The sequence below is a fragment of the Podarcis pityusensis genome (assembly GCF_964106645.2).
Source record: "Podarcis pityusensis genome assembly, chromosome: 1".
In the NCBI taxonomy this organism is placed as follows: Eukaryota; Metazoa; Chordata; class Lepidosauria; order Squamata; family Lacertidae; genus Podarcis; species Podarcis pityusensis.
In genome coordinates, this window is record NC_138028.1 from 120,107,216 (window position 1) to 120,127,415 (window position 20,200).

General features: G+C 44.4%; 2 protein-coding genes across 2 annotated transcripts in view; one reads left to right on the forward strand and one right to left on the reverse strand.

Annotated features, from left to right (window-relative positions):
* On the forward strand, positions 1-10,497 carry METTL5 (methyltransferase 5, N6-adenosine). The gene is made up of 7 exons (XM_080972763.1): positions 1-121; positions 914-1,028; positions 4,730-4,911; positions 6,197-6,279; positions 6,548-6,599; positions 7,834-7,883; positions 10,192-10,497. The coding sequence occupies exons 1-7, from the start codon at positions 13-15 to the stop codon at positions 10,255-10,257; spliced, it is 657 nt and encodes a 218-aa protein (XP_080828889.1). The 5' UTR covers positions 1-12; the 3' UTR covers positions 10,258-10,497.
* Positions 9,545-20,200, reverse strand: part of SSB (small RNA binding exonuclease protection factor La) — a 21,378-nt gene continuing 10,722 nt past the window's right edge. The window contains exons 5-12 of the mRNA XM_080972051.1: positions 19,689-19,796; positions 19,489-19,589; positions 18,117-18,188; positions 17,969-18,011; positions 15,481-15,621; positions 12,190-12,376; positions 11,135-11,263; positions 9,545-10,411 (exon numbers count right to left, since the gene is read on the reverse strand). Of these exons, the coding sequence (XP_080828177.1) occupies positions 10,311-10,411; positions 11,135-11,263; positions 12,190-12,376; positions 15,481-15,621; positions 17,969-18,011; positions 18,117-18,188; positions 19,489-19,589; positions 19,689-19,796 (882 nt within the window). The 3' untranslated portion in view covers positions 9,545-10,310. The remainder of the gene's footprint in view (positions 10,412-11,134; positions 11,264-12,189; positions 12,377-15,480; positions 15,622-17,968; positions 18,012-18,116; positions 18,189-19,488; positions 19,590-19,688; positions 19,797-20,200) is intronic.

Genomic DNA, 20,200 nt, shown 5'->3' on the forward strand with positions numbered 1-20,200 from the left:
CTTAAACTAAACATGAAGAAGTTAAAACTTAAAGAACTAGAGAGCAATCTTCAACAAGTTGATGATTTTGAGAATCCAAAACTTCTGCTTGAGCAATATCCAACAAGACCACATATTGCAGGTAAATCTCAATATTTTTTCTATTTCTTAACAGTATGGCTAACATACTCAGAGGAGACATATTGAAAACAAAAGGGTTAAGCTAATAATGACTAACTTAAATTTCTTGATTTAAATGGATTTACTGTGACTTGGATGCAACCCTATAAATCTATTCTGCGAACGCTAATTCAAGAAAGCAGCCTCATTCTAGAACCTATGGTTGTTGGTGTGGATGATGTATATAGCAATCATGTATATTTAGCATTAAATTTAAGTCATGTGGGCAGCAAAAATTCTCATTAACAAGCTTTAAGTTGTGGATAAAACATGTTTTTCTCCTGGGGCTGTCAAGGAAGTCAAGAGCTTAATTTGTATCCCTGGAGCTTAACTTACTAATTGATGGTGAATATTGAATTATGACTGTTTTGTTATGCTCTTGCACTCCTCTGAAAAGCAAGAGTCCATGTTCGAAACAATTTAGTGGAAGAAAACATGCTGCCAAGATAATTCCCATATTTTGGGGTCATGAACAGAAACATGTTCTTGTTTGACTTGTTCTGTGCTAATCACTGGCTTGAGCCACCTGGATTTTTTACAACCTGTCTTGCAAATATATTTACTTTAGTCTTCTTAGCTTGCCTTGCCCACTATAAAGTTGGCTGATTGGCTGGGAGTGTTTGGACTTAATAGGAAACTGTTCAGCTGGTGAAAAGGGGATAGATTAGAGGCCTGCAATTCATTCCAGCCTTACAGTATGGTTTTGTATTTGCCCGGAACCTGTCACCTGTATTTCTTTGTTTTTGTCATCTAGCATGTATGCTTTATACAATTCACAATACTTTTGGTGATATTGAAAACAAGACTGTTGCAGATCTTGGGTGCGGTTGTGGTGTGTTGAGCGTTGGAAGTGCCATGTTGGGAGCAGGGTAGGTTCCTTACAGCAATGTGTTTCTTTCTTTCTCATAATGGGTGCTGATACTGGATGTACAGTGGTGCCCCGCAAGACGAATGCCTCGCAAGACGAAAAACTCGCTAGACGAAAGAGTTTTCCGTTTTTTGAGTCGTTCCACAAGACGAATTTCCCTATGGGCTTGCTTCGCAAGACGAAACGTCTTGCGAGTTCTTGCGAGTTTGTTTCCTTTTTCTTAAAGCTGCTAAGCCGTTAATAGCCGCTAAGCCGTTAATAGTCGCTAAGCTGCTAAGACGCTAATAGCCGTGCTTCGCAAAACGAAAAAACCGCAAGACGAAGAGACTCGCGGAACGGATTAATTTCGTCTTGCGAGGCACCACTGTATTTCTGAAAAATGATAAAAGTGTGTAACCAGAAAGTCTTGATGAAGCCAACCAACCTATAAAAGTGCAGTTAGTAAATTTTTAGAAAGGGTTTTACGTTAAAGGCTAGCATCCTGATCTAGACCTATACTAAAGGACCTGGACCTATTATGTATGTGCATTAGGAAATCCCTAATACAGTGGTACCTTGGTTTACGAACTTAATCCGTTCCAGAAGTCCGTTCTTAAACCAAAACCATTCTTAAACCAAGGCACACTTTTCCTAATGAGGCCTCCCACTGCTGGTGCCCGTCCACCATTCGGATTCCATTATTAGACCGAGGTAAAGTTCTCAAACCAAGACACTATTTCTGGTTTTGCGGAGTTTGTAAACCGAATTGTTCTTAAACTAGACTGTTCTTAAACTGAGGTACCACTGTACTGAGTGAGACCATTGGTCCTTCTAGCTCAGTATAGAGTGAATTGCAGTGGTTCTCCAGAGTTGCAGACTGGGGACATTTCAGTCCCACCTATTTATGCTGGGGATTGAAACTGGGACCTGCTGAGGAATGGCTTGTATCCATATTGGTTTGAAAACTGCAGGCGTAAATTGGATATACTGCTGAGTGGAGATGCAGTCTAGCCATGCTTTGTTGCTTTGAATATACCGCGGTACCTTGGCTCTCAAATTTAATCCATTCGACTTCCAAAATGGTTCGAAAACCAAGGCGCGGCTTCCGACTGGCTGCAGGAGCTTCCTGCACTCAATTAGAAGCCGCGTCGGACATTCGGCTTCCGAAAACCTGAACACTCACTTCTGGGTGAGCCGATTTGTTCAGGAGTCAAGCCGTTTGACTACCAAGGTACAACTGTAACGTGTGTCCCTAAATACACTGGCTGCCTTCAAACGCCACACTGAGCCACAGAGTATGGTTTGTTTAACTGGACTGTGCACAAAGCTCATGTCTTTTCCCACTTTGCTCTAGTCAAGTGGGGAAACTAAGACCAATCCTTGGCTTAGTGTTACATCCAAACCAGCATGGTTTATTTCTGACACATAACACAATTGGGAAACCTCTAGATTGGAATTTGGAGAGACGCATACTACAAGCACGTGATCAGGAGTAACTAACACAGCTTGTGGTTTATTTAGCCACTTAACTATGGAACGAGCTGCTGTGGCAGAGCATAGTTTATGCACGGTACAGTTAAAGAAATCATGACGTATGCTATGTCTGAATGCTGCCATTATTGCAGAGCTTAAACCAGGCATGGCCAAACTTGACCCTCCAGATGTTTTGGGACTGCAACTCCCATCATCCGTAGCCAGGCTATCAGTTTTTTTTTACTTCCACAATTGACCTGGAGCACTCCGGCAATATACCTGTCGATTGCAGTCCACCAGTTGGACATTGCTGCACTATGGCTTCAAGCTGGGAAGAGTTTACCCAGGCATGGCCAAACTTGACCCTCCAGATGTTTTGGGACTGCAACTCCCATCTTCCGTAGCTAACAGGACCAGTGGTCAGGGATGATGGGAACTCCAGGTCAATTGTGGAAGTAAAAAAACCTGATCGCCTGGTCTCTCCTGAGCACTCGCGATGCGCCTCGCCTCCATGTACCATCGCTGCTGCCACTGCTGCTATGAAAGCTCTTGTTCCCTGCATTGGTGGCAGTGGGAGAAGCAGGGAGGCTGTGAACCACTGGGTGAGCGGTTTTCTGCAATCCTTCCTTAAAAAAGCTCAACAGCTCTGATCTTTCCCCCTAAAATAAGCTCAACAACAACTCAGCTGACACCCCCCCCCCCCAAAAAAAGCTCAACAGCTATGGACAATGACAATGGGTAGATCACTGCCAGTTTTATTATATTGGGAGTAGATAGCAGTCTCTGGAGAGTTGGATTGCCTGCCATAGAGTAACTCTTCTGTATTACAAGCTTTCACATGAAGGAATTCACAAAAGTCATTCCTATGAAGAAAACATTTGACACTCTTAGTTTATTGAGGTTTATAAAATGTGCAACCTTACACCCACTTTTGAGTCGCTCAGGTGACTTGAAGATTAGCATCCTAAAGACACATTAGTTGGGTAAGGGGTAATTACTCGTATGTTTAAATGTCTGAATGAGCAGGGTGCATAGTTTGGCTAGCCTTCCTAGAACAAAGTCACATAGCAACAGGGGAAATTGTCTTTTTATTGTCTGCATCAGTGGTGTGCGGTCATTGGACTGGGGGGATTAGTCTAGTCCCTTAAATGTTCCCCTGGCACCACCTTCCCAATGCCCAGGAAGCTTCTGCCCAGCCTAGGGAGGGAGGTGTGATGCTCTGATGGGTCCAAGAGCCTTCCCGCCTGCCCAGCTTTTGGAAGGAGGCAAGAGGCCTCCAGGGTCCTCTCAGAGCCCTGGCGTCTCCTCAAAGCCCTGGAAGCATCAGCCCGGCTTGGGGGGGGGGGAGGCACGATGCTCATGTACGTGACGTCCCCTCCCCAATTGCTTTCGCAAGCTGGCACTTCTAGCCCTACAAAAAAAAAAGTCACACCACGCTACTGGTCTGCATCTTGGTAATCATTCATTTATGCATCCAGTCTTCAATACAAATCCGTTATTTCCTTCGACAGAAAAGGCTAGTATTGAGCATTCTTTCACAGTACACATATACCAGGAATAGGGACGCAGGTGGCGCTGTGGTCTAAACCACTGAGCCTCTTGGGCTTGCTGATCAGAAAGTCGGCAGTTTGAATCCCTGTCACGGGGTGAGCTTCCAGCTCCTGCCAACCTAGCAGTTTGAAAGCACGCTAGTGCAAGTAGATAAATAGGTACCACTGCAGCGGGAAGGTAAACGGCGTTTCCGTGCGCTCTGGCACTTGTCACGGTCCTCTGTGCGCCAGAAGTGGTTTAGTCATGCTGGCCACATGACCCAGAAAACTGTCTGTGGACAAACACCGGCTCCTTTGGCCTGAAGGCGAGATGAGCACTGCAACCCCATAGTCGCCTTTGACTGGACTTAACTGTCCAGGGGTCCTTTACCTTTACCTTTTATCTATACCAGGAATAACATCAACATATTTGTAACTGAAACAAAATAAAAAAAAATCCGTCCAGTAGCACCTTACAGACCACCTGAGTTTGTTATTGGTATGAGCTTTCATGTGCATGCACACTTCTTCAGATACCACTTCAGATAAGTGTGCATGCACACGAAAGCTCATACCAATAACAAACTTAGTTGGTCTCTAAGGTGCTACTGCAAGGAATTTTTTCATTTTGTTTCGACTACGGCAGACCGGCACGGCTACCTACCTCTAACTAGAAATATTCGTAACTGTAATTGCTGTTTTTCATTTTCCCCTTTTCCAGGTTATGTATAGGATTTGACATAGATGCTGATGCCTTGGAAGTATTTAGCAAGAATGCTGAAGAATTTGAGCTGAGAAATATTGATTTGGTCCAGTGCAATGTGTGTTCTTTGTCTGACAGAATGCCAAAAACCTTTGATACAGTCATTATGAATCCTCCCTTTGGAACGAAGCACAATAAAGGTTGGTAATGATGCAGCCTTATTTCCAGTGATAAAGCAACTAGCTTTACAAACTAAAGGTTTTGTAATTACACTTCTTGGCAATTTCTTTCAGTACTTACTTTTGGGTGTAAGAGTGGCGATTTCTAAAGTCTAGTGCCATTTTTTTAGGCTGCATGTGTGGTGTTAATAAGGATTTGTCCTCATGCATCTTCTATATATTGGAAGACTCATGTCACCAATCCTGTTTTGCTCTCCTCCCAGGTTGTGCAAACCCAATTCCTTCTGTTCTTCAAAAGTGTTCACTTTCTTTCTACATTTAGCACTAGATTTAAGATGGATGCTTGTGATGTTCTGCTTGTTAATATTTCCAAGCATATGCTATTTTATCCAGCATATTGTAGCCATCTAATAGGGGGCATCTAAAAGGGACGCGGGTGGCGCTGTGGGTTAAACCACAGAGCCTAGGACTTGCCGATCAGAAGGTCGGCAGTTTGAATCCCCGGGACGGAGTGAGCTCCCGTTGCTCGGTCCCTGCTCCTGCCCACCTAGCAGTTCGAAAGCACGTCAAAGTGCAAGTAGATAAATAGGTACCACTCCAGCGGGAAGGTAAATGGCGTTTCCGTGTGCTGCTCTGGTTCGCCAGAAGTGGCTTAGTCCTGCTGGCCACATGACCCGGAAGCTGTACGCCGGCTCCCTCGGCCAATAAAGCATGATGAGCACCACAACCCCAGAGTCGGTCACAACTGGACCTAATGGTCAGGGGTCCCTTTACCTTTATTTAATAGGGGGCAAAACCTTCCCTGTTTTTGGGGGGGGGGGTTGGGTGGGCGGAGTAAGTCATCTGAAAATGGTAAAAGTTTTACTGAAGTTTAGGCACATCGCTTCTGTTCCTTCCCACTCGTCAGTAAGGTCTGTCATCTTTTGTGGAAAGAGGCACTAATTTGTTTAAGGTTGTAACTAAAAGCATGATGTTAGACAGGAACAGGTAGCTAAAATATTTACTCTTCTTGGGCAGGGAAACTGAATATTCAAATATACTGTTTAATTAGGCTTTCAATGCTGAAAACACATTGTTTTCAATGCTGAAAACAAGAGACACATTTGGCTTCCAAATTAAACAAAACATTTTTTCCCAAAGTTACCAAGTTTCACTTAATGCTGACGGACAAAGCTTAAAATCAGTTTAATGTTTGTCATCGCACCTTTCAAGATTGCTAGCCTGCTACCCGTTTCAGTAAAACAAGTTTTGCTTTGGCTCATTCAATAGGCGAAGTGAAACGTAACAACCATCTTTAATTTCCTAGGCATGGATATGGCTTTTCTCAAGACAGCATTGCAGTTGGCAAGGACAGCCGTATATTCCTTGCACAAGACTTCGACCCGACAGGTACATCTCAGTCAAGTTTGTCTTCTTTCCACCTATATTACAGGAACTGAGTGGGTCAGAACTTATAGGAGCTCTAGCGATACAAAGATCACACTTTGGAACATAATTTCACGATCAGCTACATTACAAGTCAGTGTTTAGGATTCTTACCCTTTGGTCACGATGGAAGCAGTCCTATCGCAACTGTTGCGTCAGTTCAAAAGATAAGGCATGCTTCTGCCGATTGCCGAGGTGACCACTAAACACCTTGCATTTCTTCCATGCTTAGCATATCCAGAAGAAAGCAGATGAATGGAATGTGAAAATGGAAGTTTTAGCAGGTAAGAGCTGACTGTTTAGATCAGCCTTAAAGGCACATGGTTCCTCTTGCTGAAGGTTTGGGCTAGATGGGAGACTGCTGTGAGGAAGAACAACTTGAATTTAATAAAAAAAATGAAACACAGATTATGCCTAATACAGTCAAACCTCGGTGGTTGAACGTAATCTGTTACAAAAACCCGTTCGGCTTCCGAAATGTTTTGACAACTGAGGCGCGGCTTCCAATTGGCTGCAGGAGCTTCCTGCACTCAAGCGGAAGCCGCGTCAGATGTTCGGCTTCTGAAAAATCTTTGAAAGCCAGATCACTTACTTCTGGGTTTTCGGCATTCGGGAGCCAAAACGTTCCAAAATGGAGGCGTTCGGGAACCAAGGTTTGACCGTATTTGGGTTGTCTTATAGTGCCTAAAAAATGAAACTCAAAAGAGCTGCTTCCAAAAGTCATTTTGTAAGAGCTATAACGATGCTGACTTGATTACATACGATGTAGGAGCCAGTTTTGCTTTTTCCGGTTGAGTTGCCCTGAGAACTTGGCTATTAGGGGAAATAAGTATGGTTAAATGAGAGCAGACAATTTTAAAAAATCTTTTAAATTGCATTTTAGAAGTCGATCAGGTGATTTACTGCTTGTCCGATAATGTGCCCCCCCCATCCAAACCTTAGACAAATAACGTCCCTGACCTCCAATATCCATTTTATTTTAATTTATATCCTGCCTTATCTCCTGCTATTTCTGGACTACAACTCCCATCATCCCTCGCTAGCAAGACCAGTGGTCAGGCATGATGGGAATTGTAGTCCAAAAACAGCTGGCGACCCACCGTCTGGGAAACACTAGGATGGATTCTTCTAAGACAGATTACAAATATCATAATGCTTTTTTTAAAAAAAAAAATGCAGCATGCGTAACAAGCCTGCAACAACCTTCCTCGAGGGCAGCAGATGGTAGATGGTCCTCCTTTGTGGCAAGTGCATTTTTCATCTAGTTCAGGCTTTGTCGCCTTCACCTGCCTTGCCTCCCTCTCCCAGAATCCTTATCATACAGCAACTGATGGCCCTGGAAAAACAGGCTGTGTATCTAAAATGCATTTAGTCCATGGAAACTTGTGTTTTCTTCCTGATTCCAGTTAACCTGCTTTCGCATCATTATTCCCTAATGCTTTTGCTGTTTACATCCAGAGACATAATTGCCTGATACCATCCATTACAGCTTAATGTGTTTACTCATTTTGTTTTCAGAACTGAGATACGACCTACCAGCCTCATTCAAGTTTCACAAGAAGAAATCGGCAAGTATTAAATCACTCTTGAGCCGGAGTGAATATAGGAACTTGGTAGTTTTAACTGAAGCATGGGCTTAGGACCACGTATGAAAACCTTTTAGGCAAGGAGCTCTGTGTATTCTGTGACTGAACTGTTCAGGCACTAAAGGTCGATCCAGGAACAGAAATCAGGATCCCGAGAATCAACTCTGTGGGAGCAGAGACCTTAAGAATGGCTCAGCCCTAGAAGCCACTTAACTCTAACGTATAACATGAAACCTGTTTTGAACATGATTATGTATACAGTGGTACCTTGGTTCTCAAATGCTGAAAACCCGGAAGTAAGTGTTCCGGTTTTTGAACAATTGTTTTTGTTTTTGCTATTTATTTTGCATTTTTGAGGCTTTTTCAGTTAATTTGTTTTTGTGACTGTGTGGAACCCCAGTTCAGCTGCTGATTGATTGTGACACTGCGGAAATGGATAAAAGCCCCCAATCCAAACAATTTTTATCATCTACAATACTGTCTTATTTATTTTATAGTACAGTACATTGATTATTGCTTTCATTTTAATGATCAGTGGTCTCGTTAGATAGTAAAATTCATGTTAAATTGCTGCTTTAGGGGTTGTTTTTAAAAGTCTGAAATGGATTAATCCGTTTTGCATTACCTTCTATGGGAAAGCGTGCCTTGGTTTTGGAACGCTTTGGTTTTGGAACAGACTAAGTTTGAGAACCAAAGTACCACCGTACAGGTACACATCCCCCTAAACAAACTGGTGGTGATACAAGCAGGTGGTACAACCTAAGTGTTGGCCAGCAGAGATCCAGGTAAACATTACACTAAGCCTCTGTTTACTAACAGAGCATGAAGTCATCAGTGTCCTGCTGGTCCACATTATGGATTACACCATAATTGGATTACACCATAATTTTTCACACGCAAGTGCTGTTGCTAGAAAGCACCATATTCAAGTAGAATCAAAAATATACAAGGTGGATACACCCACCTATTTTCTCACAGGCAACCCACCCCCAATCTTTCTCACATATACAGTGGTGCTTCAGGTTACAGACTCCGCTAACCCAGAAATACTACCTTGGGTTAAGAACTTTGCTTCAGGATGAGAACAGAAATCGTGCTCCTGCGGCGCAGCAGCAGCAGGAGGCCCTATTAGCTAAAGTGGTGCTTCAGGTTAAGAACGGACCTCCTGAACGAATTAAGTACTTAACCTGAGGTACCACTGTACAGGGTTATCCCCACTCAGTTTTTTTTTTAAAGGCCCTCTGCAGTACTAAGCAACTCCCTGCTGGCAGGCAAGCAATAACTGAGCAAGCAAGGTGGCCCTTGTTCCTTCTCTCCTCTCCCCCCATTTTGGGAAAAAAAAAGGCCCTCTAAGGGGCTCTATGTGGCTGGTGGGGAGAAAAATGGCACTTTCCTCTTCCTTGACCCTCCCCATCTAAAAAAAAAAAAAAATCCCATGTGGCAAAGCAAGATAAACCAACTTAAATCACAGGTGCCCCTGGTTGCTTGAGGGATGCCAAGAAAGGCTTTTACAGACACCAGGTTGATCACACACAACCCAACTCCCATTGTTGTGGTAAACAGGAAAAGCAAATGAAATTCAAAGGTAGCTATTTAACAGAAGCATTGGCAATGCAGTTCAGAATCGAATCACTCAAGTCGGGTAACTGTACACATTTTGCTTTATTTAAGCCCACCTTTCCCATCAAACTCAAGACGGTGGTACACCTGTTGTTCCACTTCTGAAACCTAATGCAATATAATTCATTGAATTCCAACACTGAAGCACGTTAAGTTTATTTGGTATCTACTAAATACAACTTTTGTACATAGTTTTGAATGAAGGTGGTTCAGTTTTCTTGAGCCTTTCCCCTTTGGCCCAGGGGTTACGGAGGTGGTGCCCATGGGCAGAGCTTTTCCTGCAGAAGCCTTTCCCACGGCTGCCCTGCCTTTCCCCAGTGCTGAAATTAGGCTCGAAAAGAACATTCGGTTGTAGCTAATAGAAAAGGTTGCTGTAATTAGTGTGTGTGGCCTACAAAGAGTTGGCAACTCCTGGTGCGTTGTATAACAAACAATTTACGCTTTTATCCAGGCCACAGTCCCTGCCCCAATCCTCCAGAGCATATTTGGGGGGGCATGCAGGGGGTTGTAAGGGGAGAATAGAGGAAAGGGAAGTCCCATTTATGTTAAGAGGGACAACACAGTTCGATTTCACTCAAATAGCTATTATAAAAGGGTATGTTTTTTAAAAAGAAAAAATCCCAAAGAAATAACGTGAAATGTAACTCTTTCTTCTATCCCCTTTTTGCAGGTGGACATCGAAGTCGATTTTATTAGATTCTCTTGCAGAAAACAGGATGAACGGAGGAATGATTGAAAACAAATCATTTGTTTCTTTAAAGCAAAACCCTCAATGCTTTTTTTGGAGTACTATTCTGTATCTCCAGCTCCATTTTCTGTCTTCAGCTGTTTGCGGGCAGGCTCTTCCTTCTCAGCCTCTTCCAGTGGTCTTTTCTTTGGACTCGCCGCCCCTAAAAACGTCCAAGAGTTAACTCAGTATTTGATCTATAAAACAGCCAGATCCATACCTCTGCCAATAAAGCAAGTATTACTGAAACTTTTTGTGCAACCGTCCTTGGTGCCTCTCTCAGAACAACATCAAATGCTTACGCTACGTATTTGGATGGAAGAATATCGAGGAATGCTTGTGACCCTCAGACAGCCATTCTCCCCTTGGACCTGAAGCTGTTCAAGGTGAAACAGATTCAGCTGTAAAGTGACTATTTTGAAGTAACAGAGGCCTCCGAGCCTATTTTGACTGATCAGCCATTTCCCCCCAGCAGCAAAAGCCTGAACAAGCTGGATGGTAAACACAGCTCAGTGTGCTGGGAATGTATTTTGGCGTTGAGCTATGAGTTGCCAACCAATCTTACTGGCCTTCTGGCTTTTTCGTGGAGATTAACACTGCCTTTTTATTACTTGCCCTGCCAAGGCTCCTTGAAAGATCAGGTTGGCTGGAGCCTCTGTTGCACAGCACTATTTTTGCCTGTTCTGGGTAAACCATTCTGCAAAGACATTCAACCTAAAGTATGTGAGACTTGAGTTGCTGAGGCTTATTCCTTACCTAGCCCTTTTATTCTGCAGTGGGAAGGTGCATTTGATACCAGGAAAAACCCCAGCCAGTATTAAGAGTATGTGATACTAAACCCAATGCATGCATTCAGAATCTTGTTCTAATAAAGGAAAGTGCTCACCTGTCGCACTTTCGTCTTCCCCCTCTTCTTCATCTTCACTCTCAAACTTCGTTTTCTTGCCTTGGAATTTCACTTTCCTGTCCTGCGCACCTTGAGGTCCCTTGCCACCTTTTCCTTTACCTTTGCGGCCTGTTAGGCAAAAATAGGCACGTCTTAGGCCGCTTAAAATTCAGCTTTAGGGGCTTCCTGCAACGCATCTCAAGAGGATAAGAAAACTGCAACCTCAACTATCTAAGCCAAATGTTGACAGGCAGCGGTTTTCCACTTTTGCCCTGCCTTGCCCAGAACTTGAACCCTGGACCCTTCAGCAAAGCATATTCATGTGCAGCGCTCCCCAAGCATTTTGCTGGTATGTGCGGGTGAGCCTTCATAGATCAAACCCCGCCAGCAGAACTCGTGCATCCCCTCCACGCACGGTGCTGAGAGTTAGTCTGCCCATCCAACCACGAGCAATGAGGTGTGCGAATCAGTTGCAGAATTCGGATTACATCCCCAGCGCGCTCTCACTGCCCCAGCATGATCTTATTTCACAGGCTTTCCCCTCTGCTGCACAGTCCAGTTCACCACCAGTTTTGCAGTCCCCTCCAAAGCCCCACCCCCACTGCTGCTCTTCCAGCATTCCTAGAATCAGGACCACAGGAGTCACCTAGACCAACCCATTGCAATGCAGGTATGCTTTGCCCAACATGAAGCTCAAACACACAACCCTGAGATCAAGAGAGTCATGCTCTACCAAGTGAGCTATTCTGGCACTGGCCTAGGCCTCATGTCTGGCTTGCAGGTTTCCCAAAGGCAACTGGTCCACCACTGCATTAAACCATTTCTGGACAAGATAGCTCCCTGGTCTGATCCAGCCAGACTCATCTTTGTGTCCTTACATAGCTTCTGTGAGCTACCGAAGAGTCCAGAAATGTTTGCTCTGCAGATCCCCAGACCAGGACCCTACTTGAGAAGAGCAGCCCACTGCTTTGCTCAACACCGGCTATCCACATAATAAGGCTTCCAAGAAGGTAAACTAAATGAAAGAAGAAGACAAAATCAAGGCAAAACGTCACCTTTTCCTTTCTTTTTGTTCAACAGTTCTTGCTGCCCCTCCATGATTTTCTTGAGCGCTTCTCTCGCCATGTCTCCTTCCAAGACGTCCCACGTCACCTCTCTGCCTCGCAGCTGCAGGCTCCCATCATTTGCCGCCTGGGCTTTATCCAGCGCTTCTTTGGCGCTGCTCTTGAACAGGATGATTCCCTGTGTGCAGAAACACAAGTTTGTTATCTCAATACACAACCGTTCGCTCAGACATTTTCTTTCTATGGCTTCCCTGTGGTCAGAAGAGACGGCCAAAGTGGCGATTCGATACCTAAAATTTGCCACCGAGTCGTAACGGATGCAGCGGTAAGGACCACGCAGACCAAGCACTCCCACGAGGCCCCGGCCTAAACTAGGTTTGTTGGAACAGTTTACAGTAGAACCCCAGGTTGCGGATATAATCCGTGATGGAGGCACGTCTGCAACCCGCAGCGTTCGCATCCTGAAGCGCTGCATCTGCGCAGGTGCGATTTGGCGCTTCTGCACATGCGTGAGCGGTGAAACCCGAAAGTAACCTATTCCGGTACTTCCAGGTTTCTCGTGGTCCACAACCCAAAAACACGTAACCTGAAGTGGCCATAACATGAGGTATGACTGTATTTGACACCAGTTGCCCAGGAACATAACTGATCACTCATCTGAGCCCTCTTAAGGCAGCCCACTGTTAAGTACTCCTATTTCGTTTTTAGCGCTGCAGCAACATAGCTGGCATGTCATGCACTTCTTCAGAAAAGCACCAAATTCACACCATGTGCAGACTCATCTATCACGATAGCTCACAGATATCGGGGCATGTGGTGGCATATAATGTGTGTGTGCACGTAGTAGCTGATGCAAGAATGGTTCTACTGGGGTGTGGCACGAACACAGTGCACAGATACAAGACCATAGCTCTTTTAAAAAGGTCAAAGCCTTGAACAACTATGCAAATAAATCCTGACATCGTATAGGTGTGCACAAACACAAGCGGTATTTGCGGTATTAGGTCTGTATTGGCCACATGCAATACAACTCGGACAGAGGTTAAGTGGTATTAGGTACTTATATAATTACAGTGGTGCCTCAGGTTAAGTACTTAATTTGTTCCGGAGGTCCGTACTTAACCTGAAACTGTTCTTAACCTGAAGCACCACTTTAGCTAATGGGGCCTCCTGCTGCCGCCGGAGCACGATTTCTGTTCTCATCCTGAAGCAAAGTTCTTAACCTGAAGCACTATTTCTGGGTTAGTGGAGTCTGTAACCTGAAGCGTATGTAACCTGAGGTAGCACTGTATTACATTACAGTTTTACTCTGTTTTATATTGTGCTCATCGGTGTCTCCATATCTGAAAGTCATTATGCACCTGGCGTAAAACTGGTGCTTTTATGAAAAAGCATGTGTTTATTATTGTGAAAAATTGAGATAAGCTACTACAGTGGTGCCTCGGGTTACAAACACCTTGGGTTACAAACTCTGCTAACAAGGAAGTAGTACCTCGGGTTAAGAACTTTACCTCAGCATGAGAGCTGAAATTGAATGCTAGTGGTGCAGCAGGCCCCATTAGCTAAAGTACCTCAGGTTAAGAACGGTTTCAGGTTAAGAACGGACCTCTGGAACGAATTAAGTACATAACCAGAGGTACCACAGTCGTACCTTGGTTTTTTAATTTAATCTGTTCCAGGAGTCCGTTTGACTCCCAGAACAGTTCGAAAACCAAGGCGTGGCTTCCGATTGGCTGCAGGAGCTTCCTGCAGCCAATCGGAAGCCGCGCCGGACATTTGGCTTCTGAAAATCGTTCGAAAACTGGAACAATCACTTCTGGTTTTCAATCCTTTGGGAGCCAGAACATTCAAGTTCAAAGGTGCTCGGCTTCCAAGGTACGACTGTACTGGCATTAGTTGCTGTTCTTTTCATTTGAGGCCTAAGCCGGACAGGATAAACTTATGACCCAAAGAACAGTGGCTTGGTGCTGGAGCATCGATTTTGCCCACAGAAGGTCCCAGGTTTAATCCCTGCCATCTCCAGCTAGGGCCGGGAGAAATTTCTGTCTGAAATCCCAGATAACTGCTACCGGTCAATAGAGACAATACTGTTTTCTATCTTCCTAAAGCAGCACATGGGTCACTACCCACAACTCTGCCCTTTAGCTATTCTCTCTTTCCCAGGCGAAGATGCTATAGCAGACTACAGAGGGGAATCAACCAGTTCCAGTAGCTTATGAGCATAAAGCAGTCCTTCCAAAGCTAGCTGTGGCTCCTTCAGCTAGTAGCTGCCAGAGTTTCCTGGGGTGTTTTATACTAGCTCTGGTTCCTGGGACATCGCTCGTGTGGCAAATCATGGGAGGTATTACTCAAGAGTTGAACCATTGAAATTTATGGACCTAACTTGGTCACGCTCATTAATTTCAATGGGTGTACTTTGAGTAAATCTTAGTTGAAATACCACCCAATTTGTTTAAGGGAGGGATGGGAAAAGCAGACACCCTTTAGGTGCTGTTCGGACTACAACCTCCATCACTTGTGACCACCAGCTGGGGCTGGCGGGAGTGCAGAACATTTTAAGGCAGGCCACAGGTCTCCTAGGGTTGAAACCCATTGTTAGTTATTCACCACAATGCAGAGTTTTACCTCTACCTATTAATTTGCCGCTTAGAAGAATACAGCGAAGTAATCACAGCATTCTGTCTAGCAAGCAAGAATGAAATTTATGCTTCCTGTTTTTACGAGTGTGCCTTGGATAGGAGGAATCAAATGTTTCTGCCAAGTTTTCCATTCTGATTTTCAGTAATAGATTGTATATACCAGGGATGTCCAACCGATCAACTGCGATCTACTGGTCGATCCCTGGGAGGTTAAGGTCGACTTGCTGGCTTGTTTTCCTTTGCTAAGGGAAAAAAGCACCTGGCCTCGCCCCCTCTTCCATTTGCGCATGATCGCTAGAACGGAAGACGGAGTTTTTTCTGTGAGGCTGATTGTTTACTGAGCAATCTTTTGGTGAGCGACTTTTTCCTTTCTCCCCTAAAGAAAGCTCAACATTTTTTTACCTCCCCCTCTTAAAAAAAGCTCCACAACTTTGTCTTTCCTCCCTAAGAAAAGCTCCACAACTTTGACCTGAAGGGCTGGATCACTGCCAGATTTTTATTCTGTGAGTAGATCGCAGTCTCTGGGGAGTTGGACGTCCCTGGTGTATACATTTTGAAGAGAACCACCGTCGTATCGGGCAGCGAGCGCGGCAAAACCTGAAAACGTTGCCCCATTTTGTTGCATCAGCGCCCCGGGTCTGACCTCTTTGGCACCTCTGACAAAGTCTATCCATTTAATTTCGCCATGGCCAGAGAAGAGGGCATGGAGGTCTTCTCGGCAAGTCTGATCTTCCAGGTCTCCAAAGAACTTCAGCAAGCAGCCTTGCTTCTCCTCCAGAGATTTCTTTCATTTACAAAAGGGGAGGGAAAAGATTCCATTAGACAGGACAGACATTTATACCCCAGCAGGATTGAACAAGACTTCAAGCAAGAGATGGGTTTTAAAGCTTCCCAGCACTTGGGCAATGAGATGTACACAAACTTGGAACGTTCCAAGGTGGATGGGTGGGGGATCAAGCTTGTAGATAAGACCATTAGCGAGTTCCCAAGTTCCTGGCTGTTAAAATGGCCCCATTCAGAGATTCTCATGCTACCATAATCACAAGGCGGAAGGGTGGGGGGCCACAGCACTGTACCTCCACACTCCTCAGCTGGCTCCATGGCCCTGCACCCCCCCACCGCCACCCACACTTTGGGAGGACCCATTCCCCAACCAACACAGCTCCACCCCCTTCCACCATGTGATTATGATGTCATGAAAGAGAACGCCTGAATTGGGACATTCCTTCAGTGCTGTTGGCTGCATAGGGCTGCTGGTGGCTCCTGATAGCCGTCGCATTTTGAGTTGCATGCTTCAAGCTATGTGCTGCTTTACTCTAAGGTTCAGTTTCCCAAGCATGCTCCAGCGATCTAACCTCGGTTAAGACCAGAGTACCCTGGATCACACCTTCCTGCAGTATATGGTGGTACCATCACAAAACCAATACGCTCAAAGTCTTCCAACCACAACTTCAAGAATGTGAATTTATTTGGCATTGCTCATCTCCCTCCCCCAACCCATGTACACAAAGGTACCCATGGTCACATTAAATCTGGAATGGGGAGGGGGTGCCCTGCTTCTTCCAGGAAAGCTACTTTAGCACAGGACACTGGTATGAGGAGGACTATTACACTCCAGTCTGATTGGAGCGTAATTGAAATTTGTAAGATTCTGGAGCACAGAAACAAAGTAAATCACTAAACCAATTCTAGCACGTAGAGGGCCATCTAAATTGTATAATTTGGCATCTCAATGATTGTTATTATCCATTGTATTATAATTTGGCATTGTTATAATGAGGCTATTATTGGGTTGTAATTGAAAATTAGTAAAAATTATTATCCCCCCAAAGGGGGGGGGGGTATTACAATCCCAGACACACTTTGGCAATTGAGTTTTAAGTCTCCGAAAGACTATTTTGGAAGAAGCTTGAAACCAAACAGTACTGTTGCCTTTAGCCTTATCCACACAACTCTTACAAACCTTTCCATGACAATGCTCTCCCATCTGGGTCAGAACAGCCTTTTCCACTGTATGGCCTAAATGTAGCCTTGGCTGATTAAGTTTGTGACTAGCATGAAAATGCTGACTAGCTTTTTAAATTAAAAAAAAAAAAACCCTTCTACCAAGTGGACTGAAAGAGAAGGCCCTTTCTCCTCCAGCCAGCCCCTTTGTCGGAATGAAATTCCAGGTGATTTTTGTCTACCCCGCAAGGTGTTAAATACAAGGCTGACCTAATGACATAAAAAGGAGCAGAACTGCTTTCTAGGTCTCCTGTATCTCCAGCAGCACTAGGCAAACAGCCCTTATAAATGAGGCACTCCGGATTTAATTTCTAGAAGAATCAGAGAATTGTAGAGTTGGAAGGGACCCTGAGAATCATCTAGTCCAACCCTCTGCAATGAAGGCATATGCAGCTGTCCCATACAGGGAATTATCAGCAGAAGAAATGTTGTCAAGGTTCAGGTTCCTGTGCAAACCCTCCTTACAGCTAGTCCCAGTCCACAGCCAGTTACTCATATCTGGGACAAAAATGCACTCTGTACCTGCTCAGGGGCATTTCCTACTTACTTCATATGCTCTAGGATTGAGCCTTCGCACTGAAAACGGATGTTGGGGCCGACTACTGGCTCAGTCCCAATATATGTAAGAAATCAAGTGCGTACGGGGTGAGCTCCCGTTGCTCGGTCCCTGCTGCTGCCAACCTAGCAGTTCAAAAGCACGTCAAAGTGCAAGTAGATAAATAGGTACCACTCCGGCAGGAAGGTAAACAGCGTTTCCGTGCGCTGCTCTGGTTCTCCAGAAGCGGCTTAGTCATGCTGGCCACATGACCCGGAAGCTGTACGCCGGCTCCCTCGGCCAGTAAAGCGAGATGAGCGCCGCAACCCCAGAGTCGGCCACGACTGGACCTAATGGTCAGGGGTCCCTTTACCTTTAATTACTAAACAGCGTCGTGTGTTTTGGAGAACCCAGGGGGAAATTTCCTGTTTGTTTTATTGTTCTTATCAGGTCCAGGAGAGAAGACTCAAGCTGGTCTTAGCTAATTGCTTTCCAAGTCTTTATTCTTCCACCTTATCCTTCTAAATTACACAGGGGAAGCCGAGGCACTGTGGATTACACAGTTTTGTCAGTGAAATCAAGGGGCATGTACCATTTCCGCATCTTCCGCTTGCTTCTGTTTCTCCTCTTTCTCCCTGCGACGAAAAAAAATAAGAAAAAGGGTTGCGAAGTTAAGCAGAGCGCACTGCTGGCAAACAAAGAGGAGATGATAATTGTGAGGTGAAAAAGTCTCCGCTTACTGCTTGGCCTTTGCTTTCGCTTCCAATCTGTTCCTTTTTTTCTCGTCGTTCTTCTTCGCAAAGTAATCATCCCTGCACGGAATATATAATTCAATTAAGCGAGCCAATTTAGGGGTACTCTATGCAACGGAAAGGAATATGAAAGCCACCCTTAAGATGCCTGGCTGTTCTTTGAAGCAAGCTAATCGCTGCCTTGGTACTGCTATAGACAATGGTGACCAATTAGCGTTGACAGAAAAACTGGCTTTGGTTCAAGAAAAAAATAATCAGCTCTTATTAAAACTGGCCATCTGTTTCCCCCTCAAAGCACGATGAGACTCTTCTCCCCACTGTGCTTTGTTCCTCAGACTGCAAGAAATCGCTACCATTGCCAGTGGAAAGATCTCCATCGGGAGGTTGTGGACTCTCCTTCCTTGGAGGGTTGGATGGCCATCTGTCATAGATGCTTTATAGCTAAGATTCCTCCCAGTTCTACGATTCTATGATGCTAGAGGGCAGGCAGGCAGAAGACCCCCCTAGACCCATTTTCTAGCACTTGGTGTAATGGACTAGAGCGCAGCACACCCAAAAGCGTCTGCCAAGAGACTTACAAGCAAAAGTCCACTCCAGCCTTGATCGTAGGCTCCTTCGCCAAGGCTCTCAAAGCTTGCCTTTACAACTTGGTGTGAGATGTAACATAAGCAGTCAAGTACAACACTTCCTGTTTGCCCAGAGTGGACACAGACAGGGGGGGTGTTACTCCAGCCAGGAGGACTTCCTGTCACACCTGTCTAGAGCATCGTCCCCGAGTGTGACCAGGTAGATGGGCATGACTCTGTGGGTGCCTGTAAAAGGCCAGTCACGCAATCATCTTCCTATCTGACTCTTTTGCTGCTCTCTTCTGATACTAATGTATTTTGCTGTCTGCTGGCTCTCAGTAGTTTGCAGTTTGCAAAAAGAATAAAACCAATAAATTGGTTAAGTACAACCATTTAAAGTTTTTTTAAAAAAATAAAAATAAAATCAGCAATAAACTAAAAACAGATTAAAACTCGCAATACTCTACATACCTGGATAAGCTCGTATAAACAAGAGTGTTTTTAGCGGGCGCCAAAATGGGTACAGGGAAAAGGCCTGCCTGGTGTCAACAGGTAAGGAGTTCTAAAGTTTAGATGCCATTACACTAAGAGATCCAACTTTTGACAAATGTGGATCAGGTATTCTGCGCCAGCTCCGCAAATCAAAGAGGTCAAGTGGGCATATATGGGCAAGGCGATCTTGCAGGTAAACTGGTCCCATGTTGTTAAGGGCTTTGAATACTAATAGTTACACACTGGGTGACTAGTAACAATCTATAAGTCCAAAGCATTACGATATCAAGTACATAACTCACCTGAAAAGTACAATAAGCTCTGTGTCCTTGTATTTTTGGTTTGGAGTGTCAACGAACTGTTTGGCAGATTCGACGCTGTCAAAAACTGCAAATACTGATCCCTGAAGGAGGTAAGAAAGGAGGTGTTTTAATTTAGATCGGTGAAATATTCCCACAGGAAAAAATAATAATTGAAAAGAGCTTTGACGATAAGGAGTTACCTTGAACATTTTCTGAATGGTTTTCCGCATCTGAATGTTTTCAACTTTTCCTTTACAGTCTAGCCATTCCTTGATATCATCAAGGGTTGCATCCTGTGGAAAACCTTTCTGAAAATCGAGGATTCGGTCAGTGACTTCATATTCAGAGACACATTTATGCAAACACCTATATGGGGACGTTTAGGGTATTTACACGGGCGTAGTCTTGTTTGTGAACAATACCCATAAGCAGGATGGGTAGCAGTAAAGAACGATATTTGAGAGCCTCCCTCATGAGGAGCAAAAATTGAATGTCAAGCAGAATTAGCCAACTTAAGCTAAACTGCTCATTACCAGGCAACATAATATGGGGCACAATGGATAAAAATCAATGATTTTTTTTAAAAATAAAAAACTGATTTTTTTATTTAAATCAGAGGTTTTTTTTAATTCAAATCGGATTTTTAAAATAAAATGCTTTTCGGGGGGAAATCTTTCTAAATATCGTTTTCTATTTAAGTTACATTGCAGTC

Bases quoted from the DNA above. Each gene is read 5' to 3' on its own strand.
- METTL5 (XM_080972763.1), top strand. From the start codon at position 13: ATGAAGAAGTTAAAACTTAAAGAACTAGAGAGCAATCTTCAACAAGTT. The intron at 1,029-4,729 runs GTAGGTTCCTTA...CCCCTTTTCCAG, and splicing joins AGTGCCATGTTGGGAGCAGG to GTTATGTATAGGATTTGACA. The intron at 4,912-6,196 runs GTTGGTAATGAT...TTAATTTCCTAG, and splicing joins TGGAACGAAGCACAATAAAG to GCATGGATATGGCTTTTCTC.